The sequence below is a fragment of the Selaginella moellendorffii genome, unplaced genomic scaffold, assembly GCF_000143415.4.
Source record: "Selaginella moellendorffii unplaced genomic scaffold, v1.0 SELMOscaffold_13, whole genome shotgun sequence".
Classification (NCBI taxonomy): domain Eukaryota; kingdom Viridiplantae; phylum Streptophyta; class Lycopodiopsida; order Selaginellales; family Selaginellaceae; genus Selaginella; species Selaginella moellendorffii.
Window position 1 is genome coordinate 1,788,431 of NW_003314274.1, and position 23,289 is coordinate 1,811,719.

General features: G+C 47.8%; 9 protein-coding genes and 1 long non-coding RNA gene across 20 annotated transcripts; 6 read left to right on the plus strand and 4 right to left on the minus strand.

Moving 5' to 3' along the window:
- Positions 1-382: 382 nt before the first annotated feature.
- On the minus strand, positions 383-4,762 carry LOC9646092 (dynein assembly factor 5, axonemal). Of its 3 annotated transcripts, XM_002970005.2 has the most exons (25): positions 4,668-4,762; positions 4,486-4,602; positions 4,311-4,427; positions 4,214-4,262; positions 4,034-4,155; positions 3,824-3,982; positions 3,645-3,773; positions 3,366-3,590; positions 3,244-3,321; positions 3,092-3,190; positions 2,977-3,035; positions 2,790-2,928; positions 2,658-2,738; positions 2,545-2,607; positions 2,399-2,485; positions 2,136-2,351; positions 1,994-2,083; positions 1,834-1,944; positions 1,714-1,785; positions 1,519-1,663; positions 1,331-1,464; positions 1,220-1,279; positions 936-1,165; positions 778-860; positions 383-693 (listed from the first exon to the last, which is right to left on the minus strand). In XM_002970005.2, exons 1-23 carry the CDS (start codon positions 4,731-4,733, stop codon positions 998-1,000), a joined length of 2,586 nt encoding a protein of 861 aa, XP_002970051.2. In that variant the 5' UTR covers positions 4,734-4,762; the 3' UTR covers positions 383-693; positions 778-860; positions 936-997. The 3 variants fall into 3 exon arrangements, with proteins under 3 accessions (XP_002970051.2, XP_024530496.1, XP_024530497.1); XM_024674728.1 differs by having other exon boundaries at positions 2,790-3,035; XM_024674729.1 differs by lacking the exons at positions 383-693; positions 778-860 and having other exon boundaries at positions 875-1,165; positions 2,790-3,035.
- Positions 4,763-4,799: 37 nt separating this feature from the next.
- LOC9646093 (peroxisomal 2,4-dienoyl-CoA reductase) lies at positions 4,800-6,026 on the plus strand. The gene is made up of 5 exons (XM_002969749.2): positions 4,800-5,026; positions 5,072-5,231; positions 5,322-5,491; positions 5,552-5,759; positions 5,808-6,026. The coding sequence occupies exons 1-5, from the start codon at positions 4,841-4,843 to the stop codon at positions 5,954-5,956; spliced, it is 873 nt and encodes a 290-aa protein (XP_002969795.1). The 5' UTR covers positions 4,800-4,840; the 3' UTR covers positions 5,957-6,026.
- LOC9645551 (receptor-like serine/threonine-protein kinase At1g78530) lies at positions 5,954-7,383 on the minus strand. The gene is made up of 2 exons (XM_002970006.2): positions 6,679-7,383; positions 5,954-6,616 (listed from the first exon to the last, which is right to left on the minus strand). Exons 1-2 carry the CDS (start codon positions 7,358-7,360, stop codon positions 6,159-6,161), a joined length of 1,140 nt encoding a protein of 379 aa, XP_002970052.2. The 5' UTR covers positions 7,361-7,383; the 3' UTR covers positions 5,954-6,158.
- Positions 7,367-9,609, plus strand: LOC112346251 (protein PTST, chloroplastic-like). The gene is made up of 10 exons (XM_024674746.1): positions 7,367-7,474; positions 7,555-7,865; positions 8,042-8,092; positions 8,173-8,488; positions 8,551-8,640; positions 8,691-8,759; positions 8,823-8,928; positions 8,983-9,071; positions 9,147-9,259; positions 9,453-9,609. Exons 3-10 carry the CDS (start codon positions 8,058-8,060, stop codon positions 9,553-9,555), a joined length of 921 nt encoding a protein of 306 aa, XP_024530514.1. The 5' UTR covers positions 7,367-7,474; positions 7,555-7,865; positions 8,042-8,057; the 3' UTR covers positions 9,556-9,609.
- LOC9646094 (T-complex protein 1 subunit beta) lies at positions 9,571-11,873 on the plus strand. The gene is made up of 11 exons (XM_002969750.2): positions 9,571-9,672; positions 9,720-9,776; positions 9,827-9,892; positions 9,958-10,069; positions 10,137-10,265; positions 10,316-10,387; positions 10,443-10,558; positions 10,606-10,682; positions 10,734-11,219; positions 11,279-11,594; positions 11,674-11,873. The coding sequence occupies exons 1-11, from the start codon at positions 9,670-9,672 to the stop codon at positions 11,818-11,820; spliced, it is 1,581 nt and encodes a 526-aa protein (XP_002969796.1). The 5' UTR covers positions 9,571-9,669; the 3' UTR covers positions 11,821-11,873.
- A 115-nt stretch (positions 11,874-11,988) lies between these two features.
- LOC9645552 (anthocyanidin 3-O-glucosyltransferase 2) lies at positions 11,989-14,753 on the plus strand. Its single transcript, XM_024674734.1, has 4 exons — positions 11,989-12,336; positions 12,451-13,620; positions 13,666-13,710; positions 13,766-14,753. Exons 2-4 carry the CDS (start codon positions 13,086-13,088, stop codon positions 14,689-14,691), a joined length of 1,506 nt encoding a protein of 501 aa, XP_024530502.1. The 5' UTR covers positions 11,989-12,336; positions 12,451-13,085; the 3' UTR covers positions 14,692-14,753.
- Positions 14,738-15,135, minus strand: LOC112346253. The gene is made up of 2 exons (XR_002992349.1): positions 15,051-15,135; positions 14,738-14,995 (listed from the first exon to the last, which is right to left on the minus strand). It is a non-coding gene; the product is annotated as an uncharacterized LOC112346253 (long non-coding RNA).
- Positions 15,059-16,534, plus strand: LOC112346249. 2 transcript variants are annotated; one of them, XM_024674738.1, is made up of 3 exons: positions 15,059-15,463; positions 15,523-16,439; positions 16,494-16,534. In XM_024674738.1, the coding sequence occupies exons 1-3, from the start codon at positions 15,073-15,075 to the stop codon at positions 16,524-16,526; spliced, it is 1,341 nt and encodes a 446-aa protein (XP_024530506.1). In that variant the 5' UTR covers positions 15,059-15,072; the 3' UTR covers positions 16,527-16,534. The 2 variants fall into 2 exon arrangements, with proteins under 2 accessions (XP_024530506.1, XP_024530505.1); XM_024674737.1 differs by having other exon boundaries at positions 15,523-16,534.
- On the minus strand, positions 16,498-19,720 carry LOC9645553 (glutamate receptor 3.1). 3 transcript variants are annotated; one of them, XM_024674726.1, is made up of 7 exons: positions 19,350-19,720; positions 17,875-19,238; positions 17,541-17,821; positions 17,452-17,483; positions 16,996-17,390; positions 16,628-16,928; positions 16,498-16,582 (listed from the first exon to the last, which is right to left on the minus strand). In XM_024674726.1, the coding sequence occupies exons 1-7, from the start codon at positions 19,606-19,608 to the stop codon at positions 16,560-16,562; spliced, it is 2,655 nt and encodes an 884-aa protein (XP_024530494.1). In that variant the 5' UTR covers positions 19,609-19,720; the 3' UTR covers positions 16,498-16,559. The 3 variants fall into 3 exon arrangements, with proteins under 3 accessions (XP_024530494.1, XP_002970053.1, XP_024530495.1); XM_002970007.2 differs by having other exon boundaries at positions 16,549-16,928; XM_024674727.1 differs by lacking the exon at positions 16,498-16,582 and having other exon boundaries at positions 16,795-16,928; positions 17,031-17,390.
- Positions 19,721-19,865: 145 nt separating this feature from the next.
- On the plus strand, positions 19,866-21,700 carry LOC9646095 (copper transport protein CCH). Of its 6 annotated transcripts, XM_024674755.1 has the most exons (8): positions 19,866-19,969; positions 20,070-20,340; positions 20,400-20,452; positions 20,518-20,551; positions 20,603-20,707; positions 20,943-20,989; positions 21,055-21,136; positions 21,204-21,700. In XM_024674755.1, the coding sequence occupies exons 6-8, from the start codon at positions 20,981-20,983 to the stop codon at positions 21,596-21,598; spliced, it is 486 nt and encodes a 161-aa protein (XP_024530523.1). In that variant the 5' UTR covers positions 19,866-19,969; positions 20,070-20,340; positions 20,400-20,452; positions 20,518-20,551; positions 20,603-20,707; positions 20,943-20,980; the 3' UTR covers positions 21,599-21,700. The 6 variants fall into 6 exon arrangements, with proteins under 6 accessions (XP_024530523.1, XP_024530519.1, XP_024530521.1 ...); XM_024674751.1 differs by having other exon boundaries at positions 20,070-20,452; XM_024674753.1 differs by having other exon boundaries at positions 20,518-20,707.
- The last annotated feature ends 1,589 nt before the right edge of the window (positions 21,701-23,289 follow it).

A 23,289-nucleotide genomic window follows, 5' to 3' on the forward strand; every position in this document is an offset into this window, starting at 1 on the left:
TTCATATCTTTTTGTATCGCCATGTAGAGGAAAGGGATGGCCGGTCACGTTGTCACTGGAGGTGTCCACGCGATCTTGTGAACTTTCAAGCCGGTTAATGGGTCTAGAAAAAAGGAAAGAGCAAAAAATCAGAAGAAAGAGAAGACAAAGAAAAAGAAACCTTTGCTTATCGAAACATTGCCACATTTTTTAGGCTGAAGCTCGCAAGATTCTTCTAAGCCAACTGGATTGATCGATCCTCGCGACTCAGAATATCATAAGGAGAATTGCATGGAAAAACCTGGAAGCCAAGCCATTGGCGCCACGAAATCCTCGCGGCAAGCGCCAGCGCCATCGCTCGCGGGTCCCCATCGCAGCTCGCGAACAAAGACCCTTAGGGCAAGACCAGAAAATGGCGCCAAATTTCTAATTCGCTAACTGGTTAGAAAAAGCGAGAGGGGTTCGATACTCGCTCGCTGCCGGACAAACGCGAGAAGGAAGAAGATTCTTCCATTCCCTTGGCAGATGCATGGTTCTAACGTCCTATCCTTGCCTTCACAGACTGGGATAGAGGAGCTGTCCCAAAGGAAGATCTCGCGAGAAGACGACTGGAAAACTTTTCTTTTCCGGTGTGGGCATTGGAAATCTCGCGGTTCTAGCTATCGAGCGATAGCAGTAGCACAGCGCCTATCCAAAACCACACCAATCATAACCCTGGCCAAGCAACGCGAAAACAAAAACCACCACCACGCAAAAAGACGTAAGTCTTAAGCCGAGTGATGCGTCATTCTGGCCTACCTGAGAGAGCATGTACCGCGCGGGCCAGGAAATCGAGGATGTGTGTCCAGACGAGTCTCTTTCCTGGCTTTTATTGCCGGTTTCTAAAAGATCTCACAGAGAAAGAGCCAGTCCAGCTTAGTAAGGAAAAAAAGAAGAAAAAATCCAGAGGAACTTACAACGTCAAAATCAATGTATCTTTGGATCACCGGTGGTTGAAGCGCTCCGCGTCTCACTTTGATCATGCAGCGGATTCTACAGAATCCGCTGTTTGGACGGATCCCGCCACCGTGAGAAGATAGTCACAGTACTGGCTGCTCTGGTGCTTGGACCGGACTTCCGTGACAATTTCCACGACCAAAGCGGGGCGTTTTACTGCGCAAACCTCGACAGCTTTGCAAACCGACTCCTGTGGAGAGAAGTTGCTTAGGCTAAATGACTGCAAATTATTGCTTGATAGTACCTTGATTTGCTGGTTCTGGTCGTCCATGTGTAGGACGAGACTGCTTAGACAGCTCTTGAGCTGCAGCGTTCAGAGGTAAGTATCATGGAACAAAATTCGATTTTATCCCACCTCTGTGCCAGGGTATGCCGGAGGAAGCGTGCTCAGAAAGAGGGACAACGATCTTAATATCCCAAGACGGACGCCATCATTGCTATCGTCAAGTCGCTTTTGGAGAACTGCTCCGATCTTAACTCGGTAGTCATCTGTAGGAAAGCACGGACGATCGTAAGAAGCAAGGCCTACATTTGAAAAGCTACCTCTTAAACTGTTTCCGGCAATGCGAATGATGTTCTCCATGACATGACAAGTAACTCGTCGCGTATCAACGTAGAAATCTTCCTCCAGACAGGATATGACAACAGGCAACGTTTCCCCCGTTTCCAGGATGTCATTCAGATCTTTCTGAAAGACGAATGTAAACATCAAAGTCATATGTTAAAGGAAGCACTTACTTGAGTACAAAGACCGCGTCTTAAATACGTCCCAACTGCAACCATAGCCGCATGTCTGACTGCAGCTCCAACCTGTAACAAGCGCTTTAATCATCTGAAATCCGTTCCCGAATGTCCAACCTTTCCTGCTTGCCATATGCCGCATGGAATCAAAACACTGACAATGACTTCCTTTGCTAAGGAGCTCCACCAAGATTCAAGGCCAGAAGTTTCAAATAAGTCGTCCAAAAGCTAAAGCCATGGAAATATCAGCAAGTTACATACAAACTTCAATACTTACATGCAAAAGAGAAAGACGCAGAGAAGGATCTCTTTGGGGTTTTAGACAGCTCGCAATAATTGGAAGTATCTCCGCTAGATATGAGCCGGCCTGCAGACAGTAAAGTAAGCACAAGTTCGTTCACATGGTTTGATCAAAGTACTAAATGGCCAAGATTCTTCAATACGGCTTCAAAAAGATGTCGCCCTGGCGAGTTTCCTAGCCATTCCTCGTGTCGAAGGATTGCTCGATCAATCAGGTCCCTTGTGTGACAAGCATACAGCTGCTCCAATGACTCGTAGCCAGTGACATGAGCAAAGGTTTCTATCAAAGAAGCAGCATCCTGGTGTAGTTTGGCATCATCTTGAATACATTGAAGCTGCATCAATAATCAAGTCAGCAAAGAACAACATTCTTCAAACAAACCTGTAACAATAAAATCAACATCTCTTTCGAAGAGACTCTGGATATCGGGCCCGCTTTTACGACAACATTGGTTAAAACAGCCAAAAGCTACAAGAAGAACAGCGTCAGAGAGTGGAACCAAGGAAAAAATATTTCGAATCAAGAACCTGTCGTCGTACTGCTAGGCTTTCATCAAAAGACAAATTAGCGTGACATAGCCCTTGCAAAATCTGCAAAACGGAACGGTTAAGTTGTCCTACACGAGGCAATTGCATAATACCTGAATAACCAGGCCTTCATGAACATTCTCGTTCGGCGTACCATAAAGCAAGCCAGCGAATACGACTAATCCATTTGCTCTCTGCAGTTTCCAAGCATGCACTCAAGTGTTTCATATAAACTGTAGCCATACTTGCAAAGCTGTAGACCGATCGCTGATTATCGAATCCATGATAAGATCCAACCAATGCTCCGGAGCATTGTTAAACCCCAATATTTGCGAGGATTTTACTACGTGTTGTGCTACTCGAACATCGTCATCTGCAACAGCACTGAATGCAAATACTAGCTTTTCAAAAGTTAAACTCCAAAATAAGAACCTGCAGAGGGAAGGAATGAGAACATCCAGGTGTCGAGAGGAATGACTTTCTGCGAACACCTGTTAGAAAAGAAACATGGTAAGGAATAATCACAAGAAAGAGAAATAATCGTTACCAGAGTAGTTTGCAAAAGTCGAGCAGCACCCAAGCGCGTAGTAACTGTCCAATCACGAAAATCCTTCGAACAGTCGTAAACTATTTGCTTGAGGTGTCGCTAATATAAGTTGATGGTAAGAAACAACTTATGACAGCACAAAACTGATAAACCTGTATCATTAAGCGTGAGCCATAGCCAGGCTCTGTTTCGAAAGGTAGTGGAAGAACATTAGAATCATGCCTCCAGGTCTGTAAGTTCAACGTTATTACATAAGTGACACAACAAACGTTACCTTCTCTTGCACCGAATCATGAGCATTCCAGTGCTTGTAAACTTCACCTACACGATAAACCATTGCCAAAGTCGAGGTAGAAATCTCTGGTGAGTCATCTCCAATTCCAAGTAGAAGCAACGGCAAGAGCAACGGCATATAGGCCGTCTGATTCTTTGTTTCAGTCATTGGGCATGTTTCATCTGGCTCATACCCAAGCCATAGAGCAACATACTCAAAAAAGACCTGCGTACAAAGGATCTAAACCTCTGAGAGAGAGAAAAAAAATGGCTTATTTACCTTTCTCACTGCATCGGAATGATCAAATGCAACCGCTTTGACGCCCGGAGCAACGTGTTGGGCAATCATACCAGCCGGCAAACCGCATAAAACAACGTCATTGAGTGCAGATACAACCGCAGATCGCACCTGTGCAAAACATATCAGTTAAACTTTCTTTTGCAGACATCTCTACAAACCCGTGAGTGAGCGTGCAAAATATTCGGAAGTAACGCGTGCAGTATAGCATCTGCATTCTCGCCTAAAACATCAGGTGCACGACTGCATAGTCTAGACAGCAGCGCACAAGAAGCTTTTTTAATTTCGTGAAAAGAATCCGACAACGTCACGCAGATTACCTGCAAAAGCAGCCAATTACAACACAAAAGAGAAAGAACACTAACGCTGACCCTTGTTATGTGCTCAGAGAACTCACGAACGCTCTCCACTGAGCACTGACAAATTATAGCATTGAGCAAGTTGATTAAACTTAGACGTATCTCTTCGGAATGTTCAAGCACTGGAAGCTGCCCTGCCACAAATTTTCCAGATTAAAGAAAAAGGGAAAAATCATCACAGGACGTGATTACCAGTCCGCTCAGCTATTGCAGGAACCATCAAAAATGTTGTTTGCTCCACCTGGATCAAAAACTTTAGTACAAAAGTATTGGAATCTAAGAAACATACCTCTGCTAAAAGCTTCACAACTCTAGAAATCATGTTCACGGCAGCTTCTCGACACCTCTCCACGGGGTCGTGAAGGTTTCTTACGACCAGCTTCAGTATCGTCTCGTCCCAAACAATCTAAAACATCAACAAAAGATTTTTTGCTTGGGAGATAAAAAGAGGAAAGAAAAAATACCTGGAGCATAGCTGGAGAACGAGACTCGATAACAAGAAGCTTGTCAAGGCGCTCCAATGCCTTTCGCCTGGTGTTTCGATCCGGGTCGGAGAGGCAGTTTAAATCTCTCTGGATCGTCTGGAAGTATGAAAATCCACTACTGGAGCTCAATTACCATGGCGCGATTCAATGCGATCGCTTACCTGGACGAAATCCGCGGCAGCTATGGCTTGATCGACCGCATTCGAGGGAGCGTCATCGGCATCCATCGCGAAGAGCAAAATCCCTGCTAGGTAGGCTTAGGGCAAAGAAAATTTTAGAGGAAGAACAAAAACGAACAGTAAAAATATGTTCTTCTAGGTGTTCTTTGTGAGCTATGGAGTCTCCGTTTAACAGCGAGGCGCTCCAGGGCAAGGTAGCACTCGTCACTGGGGGAGGATCTGGGATAGGGTTTGAGATTGCCACGCATTTTGGCAAGCATGGAGCGAAGATCGCCATCATAGGACGCCGGAAATCGGTGCTCGATGAGGCTGTGGAGAAGCTATCCTCGCAATCCATCCAGGTAAGTTTCAAAGGGATCAATGAGCTTTGAGCTGGATTATCCCAGGCATTGGCAATCGAGGGGGACGTCCGCAAGGAAGAAGACGCAAAGAGGGCGCTCGATTCGACAGTAGCGAAATTCGGGAAGCTTGATATTCTGGTGAATGGAGCTGCGGGAAATTTTCTCTGCCTTGCCGAGGATCTCTCTGTCAACGCATTTAGAACAGGTAGACGCGATTCTTCTTTCTTTTCTTTCTTTTTCTTTCTTTTTCTTTTCTTTGGTTTCATCAGTTCTAACACTTAGAAAAAAATTGCAGTTCTTGAGATTGATACTGTTGGTACGTACAACATGAGCCACCATGCCATGCATTACTTGAAGAGCGGCGCGCCAGGAAAGAAATCCGGTGAAGGTGGTCTCATAATCAACATAACAGCCACTCTCCAATTCTCCGCGGCGTGGTTCCAGACTCATCTAGTTGCAGCAAAGGTAAGAGCTCGATCTAATATACCGTCTAAAAGAGTTTGCATTTTCGTTTTTTCAATCCAGGCAGCGATTGACAGCATGACAAGAAACTTGGCCCTTGAATGGGGAAAAGATTATAACATCCGAGTGAATGCTATTGCTCCAGGACCGATCAAAGACACTCCAGGAATGTCTAAGCTTGCTCCTGACGAGATAAACATTCGAGACAGTCCTCCTTGGGGAGAGAAATGGGACATTGCCATGACTGCCATTTTCCTAGCGTCAAGTGCTGGTATGTTGGTTTTGCGATGGCTTTTGTTAACTCTTTCGTTTTAACCAGGCAAGTATGTAAATGGAGCGATTATTCCTGTGGATGGTGGAGCCTGGTTTCACAGACCTCCACACTTTCCAAAAGAAACCATTCGTTCGTTGTCGAGAGTGGTGGAGAAGAGATCACGAGTCGGTTCTAATACCAAAAGCAAGCTGTAAGTATACGATAAACTTGTTTAAAATAACACAGTTCTTTCGCAATATAACACCATTTTTATTTTTATTTTAACTCGGTTTTTTTTTTTCCTGCTGATATATATTTTGCGTGTGAGTTTGAAGTTGACTTGAGCGTGGAAGCATGGATTGTGGGAGTAGCCATCGATTAGCCAAGGTACTCTTTGCTAAATACTCCAGTAACATACTAACTTCTTGACTCGCAGGTGAACGAGGCTGTGAAAGAGTTCGTGCCGAAAGACGAGTTTTTTTGCTTCCTGGTCCCCCAAGAAGGCGTACTGTCCGTAATGAGTTCGTCAATCGACTTCTGAAACCTTGCAAGGCTGTTGCTGTCTTGAAGGCCTACAAGAAACTTTGTTACGGTTTGCATGGTGGGCCTCGCTTCTGGTAGTTCATCGCAGCAGGACATGGCCATCTCCATTACAGAAAGCATTTGGTCCTGACAGAGCAGTTCCTGCTGCAGCTGTGGATCCAGAACATCAGTCCAGCGACCGCTCTCGAGAGCTCCTTTCGTCCAGTCTCGCAAAGTCAGGCCATCACCGAACTCAGTGCTCGTTGGAGACTTTCTGGTTAGAAGCTGCAGCATCACGATTCCAAAGCTGTAAACATCTGCTTCTGGCGATGGTTTCTCGCCTAAGAAAACCTCTGCAGCAAAGGTAACAAATGCCGTTTTCAGTACGTAACGCTCTAAAATCTTTGCGTTTTACCTGGAGCAGTGTAGCCTGGCATGAGCAGGAAACTGGTGATTCTCTTCTTCTGCCGCAACTGCTGCTCGACAGCTTTGGCGAAGCCAAAGTTTCCGATGTGTGCCTCAAACTCGTCATCGAGCAGAATGTTGCTGGGATTTAAGTCGCAGTGGACGAACTGCTGCTTGCAGTTGTGATGCAAGTAAGTGAGGCCTTGCGCAACTCCTACGGCTATCTTGTACCTCTTGCTCCAGTCGAGACTAATGTAAGTGTGCCTCTGCTGCAGCTTGCTGTGGAGGCTTCCCTTGGGCATAAACTGGACAATGACCGCCATGAAGTCGAGATTCGAGAAGTAGCCGAGAACTGGCAAGATGTTCCTGTGCCTGATGCGTCCCAGGACATGCAACTCCGTGAAGAAGCTCTTGTGTCTCACGGGACGTAGCTCTCGTCTTCCAAGCTCCAGCTTCTTGACAGCCACAACGTTTCCGTCAGGAAAGACGCCCTTGTACACGGTGCTGAAGCTCCCCCTGTCCAGGATGTTGCTACTGCTAAAATTCCCGGTAAGCGCCAGGAATTCGCTCTCGCTAAACTTAAGCATCTGTGGCAGCCGGAAGTAAGAAGAGCTATCATCGCCATCGTCGTCGAAATCGCCGCTGCGCATCGCTGCGTGAGAGATGAAGCTGGGGAAGAACTGTGCAAGCATCGAGCTTAAGAATCGTCGCCTCTCGTTTGATCCGATCGTTGCGCTACGAGACGCGTTGAAAGTCCTCGTCAAGCACAGGAACGCTTGGCTTTGTCGTCGGCCTTTACGTATTGTGTAAGTCGTTTGAAGCGATTCTTTCTAGATTTTCTCGTGTAAAAATGACGCCTTTGTTTTCTTCTTCTTCTTCCTTTCAGACCTCGAACGTTTTTTTTTTTCTTTTTTCTGTTTTCACTCCCAGTCACACGACGCGGTGCCAAAGTTCTTCACAACAACAAGTGGTTCTTCGCAAGACCCGCATCCCTTTCACACATTCAAATATTTGAATTGATTCCAATAGAATATGCGCGGCTTGTTTGTTGTGGGGTTGCGGTCGAATATTCCAGCACTGGAAAAGAAGGGAGGATTGAGAGAATTCTCTTTCACTCGTCTCCAGGCGCGGCAGATTGGAAGGCGCTTCTCTAGATCGCGTGGCGCCACGGCGCTCGATCGAATGCCATAGCTCCAGGTAAGCGCTTGCGCCATTCCCTAAGCTTTCTGACCTAAATGCGTCCCTCCCGATGGATCCATGAGTGCCAATGCTTCGTTGTCTCTTTCCTTTGCTCTAGAAATCCCTTGTTCTTGATTGTCCTGCCTTGATTTCCTTGGAGTTCTTTCTTATGCTTCTCTTGTTTGTAATGCCAGCTCTTTGGAAGAATAAATGGACGTAGCTCCTTTAGCTGGTGTCACTGGAAGGTATGTTGCTGCTGCTTCTTCTATTTTTTTTACTTTCTCCATCTTTTCTCAAAGTTGGCTTCTCTGGAAGCAACTCACAGGCTTTCTTGCCTCCAAACGAAATGTTGCGAAGCAAGCGTAAGATCGAAGAGGCAAAAGTTCCAAGTTTGCAATGGGCGATGCATTCCAAAGTCGTGCTCCGTGGTGGCGTTCCCTGCGACACGGCGGAGTCCGGCGTGTAGGTTTCTAGCTCTCTCCGTTCGTCTCACGGAAACGTCCGTGGTGCAAAGCACGTATGTCGAAGAGCCTCCAGAGCGGGAGGATCAAGACTACGACTTCGAGCAGATTGACTTTGCACAGAATGGAGCGTCTTCCAGCAGCACTGACATTTCCTCGGTCCCGTCGGATCGCGCCGAGGTACTGCCGTTCTTTTTCTTCTCCTTCCTTCGTCTAACAGGTTTTTTCTTCTCATTCTTAAGTTGCATGCCATAAGAACGAATTACATGAGGCAAAAGCTCTTGAGGAAACTTAGCGAGGTGAATCAATACAATCGTAGCCTGCAAAGAACGGTATGTATTTTTCTTCTCACTTTGGTGGATTTCTGCTAATGTTTTGACAGGTCCAAGAGTCGAATGATACGCTGCTCAAGTGCAAAGCGGAACTGGCGACGATGGAGCTAGAACTTGGCGTAAGAAAGAAAAAATCCACCATTTCCTTCTTTTTCATCCTTGATACCTTTTGTACATTACAGGTGCTTGTCAACTTGGCCCAAGAGGTTGCAAGGGAGGGAGGAAAGCTTGGATCTCGCAAAATCAATGGCAGATATATCCAGTCACACCTTGCTCACAGGCTCGAAGGTAAATTCTCGATAAGTTTTTCAGAAAAAAAGCGCTTCCCTTTTTTTTTCTCAGATATGCACAGTCGCTTGACATCACAAATCAGAGACGTGGATTCCGTGAGCTTGAGAGACGTTACACTAGAATGGTATGGAGTGGCAGAGGTACTAAAGTACTGCATTTGAGGAACTCTAGCCGAGCGAATCTATCCATTTATCGATTTTTCTCTATTGTCTCAGGACGTGCGAGTGATGGGATCCTTCGATGGCTGGACCGAAGGCGAGAGTCTATCTCCAGAACACACTGGAACATACGCAAAGTTCTCAGGCCTTCTCAAGTTGAGGCCCGGCAAGTAAGTTTCAGATCTCTCTCTCGATTCTTATCTAAGATTTCGTTCTTTCGAATGGATTTTTCAAATTTTTTCTAGCTAGGATAGAGAAGTTCTTTTGATTTTGGATTGTTGCAGTTACGAGATTAAATTCGTAGCTAAGGATCAGATTTTTCTTAGAAGTTCTTTTGATTTTCGATTGGTTTTTCTCTTGCAGTTACCAGATTAAATTCGTGGTCGATGGAGTGTGGCAAGTTTCTCCTCAGCTAGCCACTATTGGCGAAGGCCTTACTGTGAACAACTTACTTGTCGTGGAGTAAAGTTAACTTTTACTCAGAGTGTTTAAAACGAATATACAATTTCTTTTGGAGGTATATTCCCGCTCAAGAACCCCAGTTAGGGTTAGGGTTTACACTCCAGTTCTTGCGACAGCGATGGTGAGCGTTGTGACCATGTATCGCGTTTCCTGAGCGTTTTCTGGCAGGCCGATAAGCTCTTCAAGGATGACGCTGTGGAAGAGAAGGGCGAGCGCGCCAGAATGGTACTGTACTGCGGTTCTTAGATGTTTACCTGAGATTTCTTTGTGTTTAGGCGTCCTTCATTGGCGCTTTGGCCATTGTGGATCTTCTCAAGACCACATTGGGTCCGAAAGGAATGGTAAGTGAGAATGCTAGTTTTTAGTGGCTGCGGAGTTTAATGCTTTCGTTTTTTCCTGAAACTAGGACAAGATCTTGCAATCTACTAGCCGGGGACACTCTGTGTCTGTGACAAACGATGGTGCGACGATCTTAAAGTCGCTGCACATCGACAATCCAGCTGCCAAAGTCCTTGTTGGTAATGCCAAGAAGAGAGTGAAGTTTTGCGCTTTTTTTTCTCACTTGATCGTTTGTTTGATCCACAGACATTTCCAAAGTCCAAGACGACGAAGTTGGAGATGGAACAACTTCGGTGGTGGTCTTGTGCGGGGAGCTTCTGCGTGAAGCAGAGAAGCTTGTGAACTTGAAGATTCATCCGATGACAATCATCGATGGTGAGCATCTGTGTGGCTTCCAGCGGATTGATTGACGGACGGTTTTGCAGGCTACAGGATGGCCGTTGAATGTGCTCGTAGTGTTTTAGAGAAGAGGACCCGGGACAACAGAGCTGATCCAGGTCTGTTGGCACTGCTTCAATGTTTAGAGCTCAGTCTTGTGTTTGTCCATTGCAGAAAAGTTTCGACAAGATCTTATCAATATTGCTATGACAACTCTGAGTTCAAAAATTCTTTCTCAGGAGAAAGAACATTTTGCCAATCTTGCTGTGAATGCTGTGATGCGATTAAAGGTAAGTCTTTGTCTACATGCATCTACTAATCAGGCCTCTGATAAAAGGGAAGCGGGAATCTAGAAGCCATTCAGATCATCAAGAAGGCAGGCGGTTCCTTACAAGACTCGTTTTTGGACGAAGGGTAAACAAGTGTCTCTGTTGCATTCTCCTTTCTGACAATTTGTTTCGCTAGATTTATTCTTGACAAGAAGATCGGTGTTGGCCAGCCAAAATCGATACAAAACGCCAAGATTCTTGTTGCCAACACGGCAATGGACACGGACAAAGTAAAGATATATGGCGCACGCGTCCGAGTCGATGCCATGTCGAAGATAGCGGAGATCGAGGCCGCTGAAAAGGACAAGATGAAGCAGAAAGTACAAAAGATACTGGCTCATGGAATCAACTGCTTCGTTAACCGGCAGCTGATTTATAATTTCCCGGAGGAGCTGTTTGCGGATGCTGGCATAATGGCTATCGAACACGCCGACTTTGAGGGAATCGAGAGGTTGGCGCTGGTTACAGGCGGCGAGATTACATCGACATTTGACAATCCCGAGTCTGTTAAGCTGGGACACTGCGATCTCATTGAAGAAATCATGATCGGAGAAGATCGACTTATTCGTTTCTCTGGCGTAGAAATGGGAGAAGCGTGCACAATAGTTCTCCGGGGTGCAAGGTATGCATTGCCTCTTTGTTCTTTGTGAATTCTAACTTTTTGGTTTTGCTTTTTTGTAGCACTCATGTCTTGGACGAAGCTGAAAGGTCCTTGCATGATGCACTATGCGTGCTGTGTCAAACCGTTCAAGACAGCAGGGTCGTTTGGGGAGGCGGATGGCCGGAGCTTTTGATGGCAAGGCATGTTGACGAGCTTGCCAGGAAGACCCCGGGGAAAAAATCACTGGCTGTAGAATCTTTTGCTGCTGCTCTCCGAGCAATCCCGGCCATCATCGCGGACAACGCTGGACTAGATAGTGCCGACTTGGTTTCACGCTTGAGAGCGGAACACTCCAAAGAGGATTGCATGTCCGGCATTGACGTGCTAACTGGAGGGGTAAGTGTTTTCTTATTAGAATTGAGTCTGTTTTGTAGCTAGAGTTGAGGGGGGTTGTTGACAAGCGCTGGCCATGCAGGTTGGTGACATGGAGCAGCTTGGAATTTACGAAGCTTTTAAGGTGAAACAGGCGGTGATATTATCCGCAACCGAGGCTGCCGAGATGATCTTGCGTGTTGACGAGATTATAAAGTGCGCGCCTCGGAAACGCGAGGAAAGGATGTAATAGCTTTCTCTTTTTTGTCTTGGTTTCTTTAATCCATTTTTGTTGCTCATTGATATGAGAGCGTTGAGATGTTTCGAGTCCGCAGCAGCGAGATGGTTATCATTCCAGTGCTGGTAACTTTGCTCATCCTGTGGAAACTAATGTGCTCGTCACTGCGCAGCAAAAGGTCCATGTTCTTGAAAAGCTTAGATCCAATCCAACAGGCCTACACTCTGTACGCGCTCACTGCCTTCGTGGAGTTTCCATTTCTAACGAACAACGCTCTCGAGTTCGCGCTCTTTCGTACGGTATGTGATCCCTTCCATCTCCAGCATTCTCGTTCGCACAGGACAGCTTACTGGTGCCACTGCCAAGCGAGCGGAGGAGACGGGCATAGTGTTCCAGGAACTGATTCTCCATGTCGACAGTCAGCGTGGATCTTATGCCATTGGAACGGTGAACTTCGTGCATGGTCACTACAGGCCATCTTTACGCTCTCGCCCTCTTCGTTCTACAGCCTGCTGAGTGGGCCTCCAGGTGAGAGTTCTCTTCCTTGTTTCTTTTTCCTCTCTTTGGAAGTTTCTTTTTTGTCTTCAATCTTTTCCTCTTTGGCAAAACCCATGCTCTTTCTGACACGTTCTTCGTTTTTAGATTTGGCTTTAGAGACTGGACTGACGCCGAGAAGCTCGCAACTTACACATTATGGCACGATATTGGCATCGGCATGAGGATCAAAGGCATCCCCAGCACACTGCAGGAGCTCTCCGACTTCAAGGACGATTACGAGCGTAAAAACATGGTCTTTGCGAAAACCAACAGGGAAATTGTACCCCGGTAGAGCTGGTATTGTCTACTTTTCCATCTGTTCTAAAACCTCTGGGGAGAAGGCTTTCTTGGACAACCGGCTCCAAGAAGCTTTTGGCTACCGGAAGCAAAACTTCGTCATCACACTGGTCGTGGAGATGCTGCTCAAGTTGGTGTTCCGGAGCTCAATATCGATGCTCATGCCTCCGAGACAACTCTCCTTCTCGACTGCCAAGATAGTTCCAGATTCAAGTGAGAATCCAGGATTGGACGACCCGGACAGTCTCCTGCCACTAAAGTATCACAGTTACAAGCCTGCTTCGGCTACCGCCTCAGCCAAGTTGGAGGCTTGACACCGGAAGAATCTCCACGCCAACTTTTCCGGACCACTCTTGTGTCCACTTCGAAAGGCGACGTAAGTTGGCGGTGTCGTCTTCTGCCAGCCAAGTAACATCACACTAGAGAAGCAGCAGATAGGCAATATGCTTTTAGTTTCCGCCATGGCCACCGATTCTTCCAGCTCCAGCTCGGGTTCTTCCGTCGTGGTAGTGGTTCCATTGCCGGCTCAGGGACACACTCCAGCGCTTGTTCACCTCTCCAGGAAACTAGCCGCAGAAGGATTCTCCATCGTGATCGTCAGCGTCGAGAGCGTCCACAGGAAGATCGCTGCGAGATGGAAATGCTCGCCGCAGCTCGACATCCGGCTCGAGTCCATTCCGTTCACATCGTCCATTCCGACCAGGCTCGACGCTCAAGCTTTGAGCCAACGACAAGAGCTGCAGAAGGCTTTGTTTGAGCTCCGAGTTCCCTTGGAAGAGCTGCTGGTGTCCAGACTTATAGGCGAGCAGGGGCTGGAGATCAAATGTATCATCTCCGACTTTCATGCGGTCTGGACGACTCCGGTGGCACAAAAGCTGGGAGTTCCTCAGGTGTGCTTCTGGTCTGGATCTGCAGCTTGGGCTTTGATCGATCGTCACGTACCACTGCTTGTCGACTTAGAATACATTCCAGTACCAGGTATGAGTTTTTCTTTTCTTACTCGCAGTAACCAATCTTTCGTAGAAGCAAGTTCATCGCCTTGTGTGGACGACGATTCTACTACGCAAGGTAAGAAACTAGAAACTTTTCTAGCTAGCGTTTTCTTACCAGATTTCTTTCAAAGGTTGCAGCTTGAGAGGTGAAAAGATGATTTCTTTTATTCCGGGGATGGATCCCTTTCCAGCCTTGGATCTTCCATACTACCTCCACGAATTCTCCAAAGTGCCAGTGTGGAGCCTGGTTGCAAAGTCTCAACGTTTGAACACCGACAAGTGGTTCATCGCCAACACTTTCGAGTCACTGGAGCCGAGAGAAACACAGGCCATGAAGCAGCTACTGGGAGAGCAAAACTTCCTGGCGATCGGGCCTCTCTTGCCGCTGGATCACGAGGGGCTGGAACAGGTGGTGAGCCTGGAGGAGGAGGAGCTGGGCTGCCTCGAGTGGCTAGACTCCCGGCCGGAAGGATCGGTCCTCTACATCTCTTTTGGAAGCCTGGCGGTCCTCACGCAAGAGCAGTTCATGGAGCTGGCACTGGGAGTAGAGAGCAGCGGCATTTCATTCCTCTGGGTGATCCGACCAGCGTTCTTACCGCAGGGAGATCTTCCGACCATGGAGTTTTTCCAGGGATTTAGAGACAGGATGGTGGCGGAGAAGAGGTCGATCATCGTCCCGTGGACACCACAGAAGAGGGTGCTCTCGCACGCGTCCATAGGAGCGTTCTTGACGCACTGCGGCTGGAACTCGATCGTGGAGAGCGTGTGGAGTGGAGTGCCGATGCTCGGGTGGCCGTGCCACTCGGATCAAAACTTGAATTTGCGGCTGCCAGTGGAAAGTAAAGGGATTGGAGCTCGCGTTGCTTGTAGCTCCAGGAGGACGGAGGTGGTGCACAGGGAGAGAGTGAGGGCGGTGGTGAGGAAGGCGATAGAGGATGGAGGAGAGGTGAGAGGGGCTGTCCGTGAACTCCGGGATCTCGCGGTAGCGGCAGTGGTAGAGGGTGGAAGCTCGAATAGAGACATGGCCACCTTTCTCGAGAGATTGAGATCATTGTGATAGTATACAAAGCTCTTCCTTTTTTTCTTGGATCAAACAAATACAATTTTTCTAGGTTCAAATCATTGTGATAGTTTCATTGTCTCGTAAAATGTATACAGAGGTCCTCCTTTCTGAAACAACTATAATCTAGTGGCACGAAAAATCGTGTGCTCCACTATTCATCTTCGTCTTGGTCGTGGCTCGCAACACACTAAACACCAAAAAGCTTCATTCATCCCCCATGTCTCGTTCGTCAAGTACCAACGAAGTCGAAAATGGTTCTTTTTTGTGCTGGATGCTACAGGACGATGAGGACGATTGGCTGCAAGGAAGATCAAAATCCTCATAGCACCAAGGAAGAGAAAGAAAGAGCTTACCTCAAGCGCTTCTATCATCACCATGTCGAGTGTTCTGCCTTGCAGGAAATCTCACGACCACCAAGTCGAGATCTCCGACACGGAGTTTGAGGACTGCTGCAGCTCGTTGAATCTGGATCAAAGTTCGCCGCTCCACTGGACACAGATCACAGAAAGTCCTGAGCATTATGGTGTTATCTCAACACAGGAGATGATCCTTACCAAGAAATTCCGCAAGCAGTTCTACCATGGTGGCGATGATAATCAAGGAGCTTTACGTTCTTTCTCCGCCATGCCCGTGCCTGTGGAAGGGAACCAATCACTCCCAGCCAAAGAAGACGAAGATGAACAGCGCTTACCTTGTGCCTTTCCACCGTTCTCGTTCAAAGACAGCACAACTTTTGCTGGCTTTGTGAGGAGTCTAACTGTTCCAGGTAAGCTTCGTCTCCCGACAAATCATCCAGTGCTAGATCCACTTTGCCTTTCTCGCCAGACGACGGGATGCATGACCACCAAGACGAAGAACTGGAAGGAGCTGACGATTTATCGCCAACCACGGTACTCGAGGCAGCAGCAAGTTCTTCCTCCGCATCCACACCATCTGCGTCTAAAGCTACAGATTTCAACGAACTCGCTCCATTTCCAGCGTCGTTCCCTTCTGCTATGACGTCCATGGATGCTCTCCTCACTGCCAGCAATGACTTCAGCTTTTCAATGTCGCAAGCAGTCCCTGCCTCACCTCCAGAGAAGACTCTCTACGATCTTCTGGAGCTGAAGTTCGACGGTTTTGGTTGCGAGCACCAATTGCCCGGTCGGCTCGACGTCCATGACAATCGCGACGAAAAGCTGCAGTCGAGAGGTTTCCAGAGGTTGAGCAATAGCCTGGCCAAGAGCTTTTCTTATGCGCCTCATTTGTTCCTGCCGCAAAATACCACCCAGCATGTTAGAAGCCAGTCCCTGGCATACACCAGCAAACCTGAGAAGCAGTTCAACTTCGGCGGCTTCTTTAGCAGCTCCAACAACGAGATTTCCAGCAGAAGCAGCAGCAAAAATAGTCGCACCAGCAGCGAGTTCAGTATAGAACTGGGAAACAGGTCCGGCAGATACCTCGACTTGGACTTCACGAAGGACGCTGAAGAGCAACAGGATCCCCAAGACTCTAACTTTCAATTTGATGCCAGGAGCAACGTGGAGGAGGTCGTCTGCAACAAGGATGACTCCAAGTTCACGTCTTCACCTGTATCGTCCGCATTCTTGTTTGTTAAGTCTGACACCAGTTGCTCTGACGACTATATCAACTTCCAGCCTAAACCATCTCCCACCAGCCACGGAGAGGAGAGTAACGTCGTGCAAAGATTTTTTCGAAGCGGAAGCCAGTGCCGGGAAATCTCAGATAGCGGAAAGCCGAAGGTAAGTTCTGTTCGCTGTTGCTTGCTGGATCTCTTAAAATTGTGGTTCTCGCAGGGAAGTTGGTTCATCTGCTGCTGGAGAAGTTGAAGAACCTATCACAGGTTTCTGACTATTCCCCCCTCAGGCAACGCTAACGTTTTTCCCTGTTTGCCAGACGTAAGACCTGAAAGATCGAACAAAACGCGAACCTCTAGAGAAATGTGAAGGCCATTGAAAAGGAGCTGCCGCAAGCAGTGCTGTCTTGTAGTTCTGGCAATAGCTACGAAGAGCGTGGCTAAGCGTTGCCACTACCACCACCACCGCAAAGAACCCGAAGAGACCAGAGAAAGCTCGCAAGTCAAGTTTGTCAAACTTGACCTCGACCACTTTCCCGCTGCAGCGAGTCGTGTGAAGCCATGTCTCGTGAATGCGCTGCAGCTCTCCTGTTTCAGCGAGCGTGAGAACTGCCGTTGACACATCAGCAGCCAATGCTGATCCCTTTGGAAATGCCTGATCATGCAGAGAAAATTAAATTAGAAACCATCCTAAAAAGCAATAATGGAACTTTGGAACTTACAAATCCCCAGCCACTCTTTGAAAATTCTTCTTCACCTGAGATTGCAAACCTGCAGTCTGATGATAGTAACAATTGTACGTATGGGAGTTCGTCAACAACAGCTCCTACTTCATTCGAAGAGAGAGCCGTCGAATAAGTGGCGATCGACTTGAGTGGCACCAATCTGTCACTCTCCACGTTGAGCTGGAGCAAATAGTCTTTTACAAAAGACCCTTCCTGGTACCCGATTCTTACATCACTCCCGACCAGACGAGAGAGACCTTGAATAGTTGGTCTCAGCCTGCGAACTGTGAGGATCGACGTCAAGCTTGCCGTATAGCTGGAGATGAGTATCAGGACCACGAACAGCCAGATGATCACCACAATGCGCCCGAGAATACTGTTGATTCTTTCCCCTGCGTGCAAAGAAGAGAAAGAAGTATTGCAGAAGTTTTTTATATTGATAACCAAACTTACGCTGTGAGAAGAAAAGAGTTGAAAAAATAAACCTGAAAATGCACACGACGAGGGTGAGTGACTCAAAATTGGAATTATGCGTGTATTACCAGAAAGTCGTCACAACCTGCTTTCTGGGACGTCCACCAAAATCACGGTTTTTATCCCGTTCCAGGATCCAAACGACTGTCCCTGTAAAGAAGAAAAAGGCCGCTGTTGTGTACCACATTGAGTTTGAAAACGGCTGTAAGAAAGCCCAGGCTTGGTGAGCATGAGTCTCTGTGACTGGCACAACCAACACCAGCCCCGAAATCGTGTAAGGCTGCGTAAAATCCACCAGCTTTGCACGCTTTCGTGTTATTGTGATGTCGCCAACAGCCGCGTCAAACTTCTGCGCACACACACACAAATGATAAGAAAAGAATTTCCAGAGAAACGGAGTACCTTGTTGGCCACCTTCTCGACAAGTTCATCGTAGCTCGGCGTTGAGTTGCCATCTCCAAATCCCACAAACGAGTACGTGACGGTGTACGGGAGGCTAGACAATGCCGCTTTGAAGACGTCGATGCAGAAGCCATGAAACGTGCTTACGTTGCTCACATCAATCGTCAAGTCGACAAACTCCTTGTATCCCTGCTTGAGTGGAACTCCTATAACCAATTCTCGGCCAGTCTTGGGGATCATCAAGCCCCGAGGAACATGCAAGTTGTCCCCAGGCCAGACTATGTGGTGAAGTTTCTTTTGCAGCCGGCTCACCGATTCCATCTGTGGACGATCCTCAGAAGGAGCATCCACCGAGAAACCAGTCCCCTTGTTCCAGTAGCCAACAGTGCGAAGTCCCCTCCCGTACATATTCACCACCTCCAAGTCGGATCCCTTGAGCTCGCCTCCAGCACTGAGCTCCACCTTTCCACTGATTCCCGAGAACTTCGTCTTCACAATCTCCCGCAGCACTCTAGCTCCAAACTTTGCAACTGAGAGCCTCGCCAAGTCCAAGCGTCGCTCGCCACCCGGAGGACACTTCATGGCCTCGTACTCAAAGCTCCCGTTGGCAGCTAAGAACCCGTCGATCGCGTACGCGATCATCCATATGGTGTCATAAGCGTAGAGGCCATAGAGGTTGACGTTGGAGCTTCGATATCCCCCGCGAGTCCTGTTGACGTTGAAACTCCTCCAGCTGCTCTTGAACCTCTCCAGCTGCGGAGAGCCGGGTATGAAGCTCCGAGTGCCAACGATGCCTTGAGCAGCCGCTACAAACTCGTCGTCGCTGTAAACCCCGTCCAAGACGCTCGAGAGAGTCTCTGTGACGATCCAGACGAACCCGGTCGTGAGCATCCGGAGATCGTAAGCCTCGGTGAGCACCGCGCGGCCGACGCTGGCGTCGGTGTGAACCACGAAGATCCTTCCACCGGCATCGCCAAACTTCGCCAGGATCTCGCCTATATCATCCTTGTTCATACTCCGGCTCACGGCAGCCCGGAAGGGAATGGTGGCACCAACTTTGCTGAGCTCATCGTGGAGCTCCATGATCCCGTTGGTGCCAAAGTTATCGTCTGAGTAGAGTGCCACCACCTCCTTCCACTCGAAGAGCTTGACAAAGTCGGCGATGGCCTCCATTTGGATGCGGTCGCTGTGAGTGTTCCGGATGAAGAAAGGATACTGCGACTCCGAGAGGGTGGGATCGGTCGCGGAGAAGGAGACGATGGGGATCTTGGTCACAGTTCCCATGTGTGCTACGAAATGCGCTACCTCGGAAGTTTGCGGCCCGGCGATCGCCACGACTCGATTCCTCTGCATAAGTTCCACAGCTGCGAAGAACAAGAAAATCAAACCTTGTGAAGAAGAAAGAAACCAAGAAAATCAAAACTTTGATCGAGCGATGAAAGATCATCGATCTATGGACGAAAAGAGAGAGTTACCTGCGGCAGCTCCTTGAACAGCGTTGCAATTGTCGTCGGAGATTTGGACGAGAAGCCGTGTGCCATTGAGAAGAGTTTGATCCTCGTTGATCTCTTTCACGGCCAGCTGAATTGCGACCCTGGCAGCTCGCCCGATCCTGGTCCGGAGCGCCAGCAGCGCCCCAATCGTCACATTCTCGGGAGGACTGGCAGCCAAAACCACGACGAAGACGGAAAAAACATGGAAGAGAAGGAAGAAGACGAAGAGCTTCCAGGCCATGAACAGGAGAAACGCTCAAATAAACAACGAGGAGACTCCAAAAAGAAGCACGAATTCCATGAGACCATCCGAGGATAAAGACGCCACTGACAGTTAGGGCTAGGACGGGAGCCCCTGGAAAAATCACACTGGATAGGTCCATACGAGCAATCATTCCTAGTGCGCGACAAGCTGGACGCGATGATTCACCGATCGCGAGAAGAGGATCTCACCTTTGGCGCCAAGGCGAGTAAGAACCCTAAATAAACCGCATTTTAGGGTTCTTGGCAAGGGCAATTTGGCACGGCGTCGCCGCTGCTGGATCATCTCCCGGTGATGATAGGACGATGAGAGGAGAGCTCCCGCGACGCCGATCTCAGCGGTATGTGAGCTGCATTGCCGTGATTCCTTTCCCCTGGTTGAAAAACCGCTGGAAATTCTAGCTCGCCCTGAAAAGAGCTGTGTTCGTCTTTTCTTTCCAGGGATTGGCTTTGACTGAGAGCAAGTTGCGCTACGATTTCTCCTTCTGGTGTCGACACTTTTGATTCGCCCGAGAAAGAAGAAAAATGGCACTGCGGTGTGGCGATAGAAACAACACAACACGTATCTCTGGTTCTGTGCTTCATGCAGACCAACGTACGCTAACTTTGATTTCTTTCTTCTTTTTGGCGAGCGAGGGTGGACGACACTTACACCACACATGTGCCTGCGCTGATTATGATACTCTTTCGCTGGAGCTGGGCGATTCTTCCTGTTTGATCTTGCTTCTTTTCCTTCTTCCGTTTAGTTCTTTGCCTAACGCTCTTGTTTAGAAGGAGGAAACATCTCTCGAGCTACACGTACTGGAAGATCAAAGAAAGATCAGGTTTGTTCCTCTGCTTCTTTTTTTTTTTTTTCTTTGGATGTGATTTCATCTTTGTTTTCTTCCAGATTCTACGTGTTGAGCTGAGGCCGGCTACACCTGGTACTTCCCTTATCTTGCTGGAGGGGGGGATCTCTGTTGTTGTTGTTTTAGATGACGACAAGCAATCAGGAGAAAGCATAAAGAAGGCGCAAGTAGCCGTTGTTTGAAGCCGATTGCTGTAGCAGTCGCTGTAAGAGGTCTCTTTCCCTCACAGTGGTAAGTGGCTCGCCAGTGTAAGTTCCTGCAGAGCTTTCCGATTTCCCGTTGTCTGTTTTAGCTTTGCTTGCGAGCGTCTGCTTACGTTTTCTCGCCCGAGATCCCCGTTCGCAAGGTCCTTTCCTCATTCTATCTCGTGCAAATATCATATATAAAGCAGCGGCTTGCTTGGGTCCACTGCCTCTTACTTCTTCTTGTTCATATCGATTGATCGATCTTCTTCTGTCATTTCAAGTTCCCCTGGTACCACCAAAGGGAAAGGAGTGGCGAGCAATGCCTGAGGTACATGAATCTTGTCGACTTATATTCACAGCTCTCCATTCTGATCCTCGGCATTTTATCCACAGCCACAGACAGTCGTTATCAAGGTCCGTATGCACTGCGAAGGATGCCGTAAGAAGGTGAAGAAGGCGCTCTCCAAAATCCCTGGTAAGTTTCTTCTTTCTTTTTCCCTCCTCCTGGTTTTTCTTCCTCACGGTTTGGAGCCCTTTTGCAGGCATTCAAGAGCTCAAGGTGGACCTTAAGGAACAGAAGGTGACAATCAAAGGCGACGTGGATATAAAAAAAGTGCTGCTCAAGCTAGCAAGAACCGGGAAAATGAACGAGGTGCTACAGCCGGCCAGTGCTCCAGCCGAACCAAACAAGCCAAAAGAATCATCGCTGCCAGCGGCAGCAGCAGCCGCTGGAGAAACTGCGGCACAAACTCCAGCTCCAGCTCCAGCTCCAGCTCCATCTCCAGCTCGATCGAACTCAGCTCCAACTTCGCTGGCCACTTCCGAGGCCGCGACCAAAGAGGCTATCCTGAGGGACATCCAGATGAAGCCGTTGGTGTGGATCGACGCTCCAGACTTTCTGAGCGACGAGAACCCGAACGCGTGCTCGGTGATGTGAGGTAATAGCTAGCGGACAGGGGAGTTTTCTTTTTGTTTTGTTTGTATGTTCCTGCTCTTTAAATGACAATCGTGTTTGTGTGATAGTATCATCACAGATCAATATTGGCTTGCCTCACTGGTTCAAAGCAAAGAAAAACTCGTATTTTCCCTTTTATATCTTACAACTTTTTTATGCTGGGTGGTCATGAAAATCCACAAGTTGAATCCAAATGCAACAAACTATTAAATAAAAGATGTGTGTGCCATTGCCAAATATAGGGGGGTGCTCTTGTTCTCTATTTTGGAACCTTACAAAAGATGTGTGTATACCTAATCTTGAACGTTGACTCTTGCTTTCCAAAAAAGTTTGACCTTTGACCAGATGATCTTACAATGTTCTTGCTGGCCAAAGCCCACAATTTGAGAGGAGCATTTGCCTCACCTCATATGACAAACTATTAAAAAAATATATGTACGTTCTTGCAAGATACAAATCCTCTATTCTGGTGTACCTGATGCTAGAATCCAAACGTTTGACTTTTGGTTGACCCTTCCTTTCTAACAAAATCCATGCCAAAACCAAGGTTTGACCTTTGATCGGTTGACCCTACTGGAGCTGCTCTGCTGGTGCTGTGCTCTTGTTCTTGCTGGTGTTAGAAAGCGAGCAGACAAGACATGGCAGGTTGTGTTGTGGGGACGATATGGAGCAAAATTGGCTTGTATTGTTGACATTCAATGGAAGAAAAAAAAGAGATAGGAGGTCCTACACGTTTTCCTCCCACATATATTTTGGGTCCACATTCCTGAAGAGTCCACTTCTGGACATTCGAGTCCAAGTCCAGTCCATGCTTGAGTGGATTATCAACAAAAGCAGAAGTAGCAGCAGCTGTGCTTGCGGCAGCAGATTCAGTAGCTCACAGGCAGATTTTTTCTGTTTCCACGCAGCAATATATATCATCTCAATCCTCTACGTGTGGATGGGTGTGGCTATGGGGTGTACCTGCATGGGAGATGAGAGAGATAGAGCAGCCTTTAGAAGCCCAGCAAGGCATTCGTGAGGCAAATGCAAACGCCATTCCGCCTTCACGTGTGCTTGCTTGTTTGTGAGGTTGCGAGGTGATCCCATTTTAAAGCTGCCTGTCGAGCCGAATCCAGGCACAACCCACCACCTTTCCTTTCATGCACATGTATATAAAAAACTGCGCAGGAATCTGGATCGACGCAACTCAACAAACCAGGCCGACTTCGAGCCACAAGCTCGGCTTAAACCAGTTATAAAGTGGCAAAATCTTGTCTTCTTTGTTTTTTGTTTGTGCGCATGCTCGGGTTGATGCAAATTGAGGTATGCAGCTGCTTTTTGGCGCGATAGAAAGCTAACAGTTTTAGTTCTTCTCGCTTCAGAACTGCTTTCCCGTTCCGAAGTTGGCTGCACGCTCGCAAGAACATTTGAATAAGGAAAGGGAGAATGCGATAATTATTTGAGATAGATGAATCCTGATCCATCCAAATCTAACATGAACACGTGAACACCAACCGAGCCGGTCCGGCTGGTGGGGCTCGTCTCATCAAAGTGAGATAGATGCCCCTGCAAAAACAAAAACAAAAAAATAGGAAAAAAAGGAGTGCGCCTGAAAACCCTACAGGATTGACATGAACTTGAATCAGAATTCATCCCCATCGCTCCCTCCCCCTCTGCTCCTGCTTCTGCAC

Bases quoted from the DNA above. Each gene is read 5' to 3' on its own strand.
- LOC9646093 (XM_002969749.2), top strand. From the start codon at position 4,841: ATGGAGTCTCCGTTTAACAGCGAGGCGCTCCAGGGCAAGGTAGCACTC. The intron at 5,027-5,071 runs GTAAGTTTCAAA...GGATTATCCCAG, and splicing joins TATCCTCGCAATCCATCCAG to GCATTGGCAATCGAGGGGGA. The intron at 5,760-5,807 runs GTATGTTGGTTT...CGTTTTAACCAG, and splicing joins TTTCCTAGCGTCAAGTGCTG to GCAAGTATGTAAATGGAGCG.
- LOC9646092 (XM_024674728.1), bottom strand. From the start codon at position 4,733: ATGGATGCCGATGACGCTCCCTCGAATGCGGTCGATCAAGCCATAGCT. The intron at 2,084-2,135 runs GTACTTTGATCA...TACTGTCTGCAG, and splicing joins TGAAGAATCTTGGCCATTTA to GCCGGCTCATATCTAGCGGA. The intron at 1,166-1,219 runs GTACTATCAAGC...TTCTCTCCACAG, and splicing joins ACCAGAACCAGCAAATCAAG to GAGTCGGTTTGCAAAGCTGT.
- LOC9646094 (XM_002969750.2), top strand. The intron at 9,893-9,957 runs GTAAGTGAGAAT...TCCTGAAACTAG, and splicing joins CATTGGGTCCGAAAGGAATG to GACAAGATCTTGCAATCTAC. The intron at 10,070-10,136 runs GTAATGCCAAGA...TTTGATCCACAG, and splicing joins AGCTGCCAAAGTCCTTGTTG to ACATTTCCAAAGTCCAAGAC.
- LOC112346251 (XM_024674746.1), top strand. From the start codon at position 8,058: ATGGACGTAGCTCCTTTAGCTGGTGTCACTGGAAG. The intron at 8,093-8,172 runs GTATGTTGCTGC...AGCAACTCACAG, and splicing joins TTAGCTGGTGTCACTGGAAG to GCTTTCTTGCCTCCAAACGA. The intron at 8,929-8,982 runs GTAAATTCTCGA...TTTTTTTCTCAG, and splicing joins CCTTGCTCACAGGCTCGAAG to ATATGCACAGTCGCTTGACA.
- LOC112346249 (XM_024674737.1), top strand. From the start codon at position 15,073: ATGTCGAGTGTTCTGCCTTGCAGGAAATCTCACGACCACCAAGTCGAG. The intron at 15,464-15,522 runs GTAAGCTTCGTC...CTTTCTCGCCAG, and splicing joins GAGGAGTCTAACTGTTCCAG to ACGACGGGATGCATGACCAC.
- LOC9645553 (XM_002970007.2), bottom strand. From the start codon at position 19,608: ATGGCCTGGAAGCTCTTCGTCTTCTTCCTTCTCTTCCATGTTTTTTCC. The intron at 17,822-17,874 runs GTACTCCGTTTC...GTGTGTGCGCAG, and splicing joins TCGAGAAGGTGGCCAACAAG to AAGTTTGACGCGGCTGTTGG. The intron at 16,929-16,995 runs GTAAGTTCCAAA...CTGCATGATCAG, and splicing joins CAAAGAGTGGCTGGGGATTT to GCATTTCCAAAGGGATCAGC.
- LOC9646095 (XM_024674756.1), top strand. The intron at 21,137-21,203 runs GTAAGTTTCTTC...GCCCTTTTGCAG, and splicing joins GGCGCTCTCCAAAATCCCTG to GCATTCAAGAGCTCAAGGTG.
- LOC9645552 (XM_024674734.1), top strand. From the start codon at position 13,086: ATGCTTTTAGTTTCCGCCATGGCCACCGATTCTTCCAGCTCCAGCTCG. The intron at 13,621-13,665 runs GTATGAGTTTTT...AATCTTTCGTAG, and splicing joins AGAATACATTCCAGTACCAG to AAGCAAGTTCATCGCCTTGT. The intron at 13,711-13,765 runs GTAAGAAACTAG...TTTCTTTCAAAG, and splicing joins CGACGATTCTACTACGCAAG to GTTGCAGCTTGAGAGGTGAA.
- LOC9645551 (XM_002970006.2), bottom strand. From the start codon at position 7,360: ATGCTTGCACAGTTCTTCCCCAGCTTCATCTCTCACGCAGCGATGCGC. The intron at 6,617-6,678 runs GTAAAACGCAAA...CCTTTGCTGCAG, and splicing joins GCCAGGCTACACTGCTCCAG to AGGTTTTCTTAGGCGAGAAA.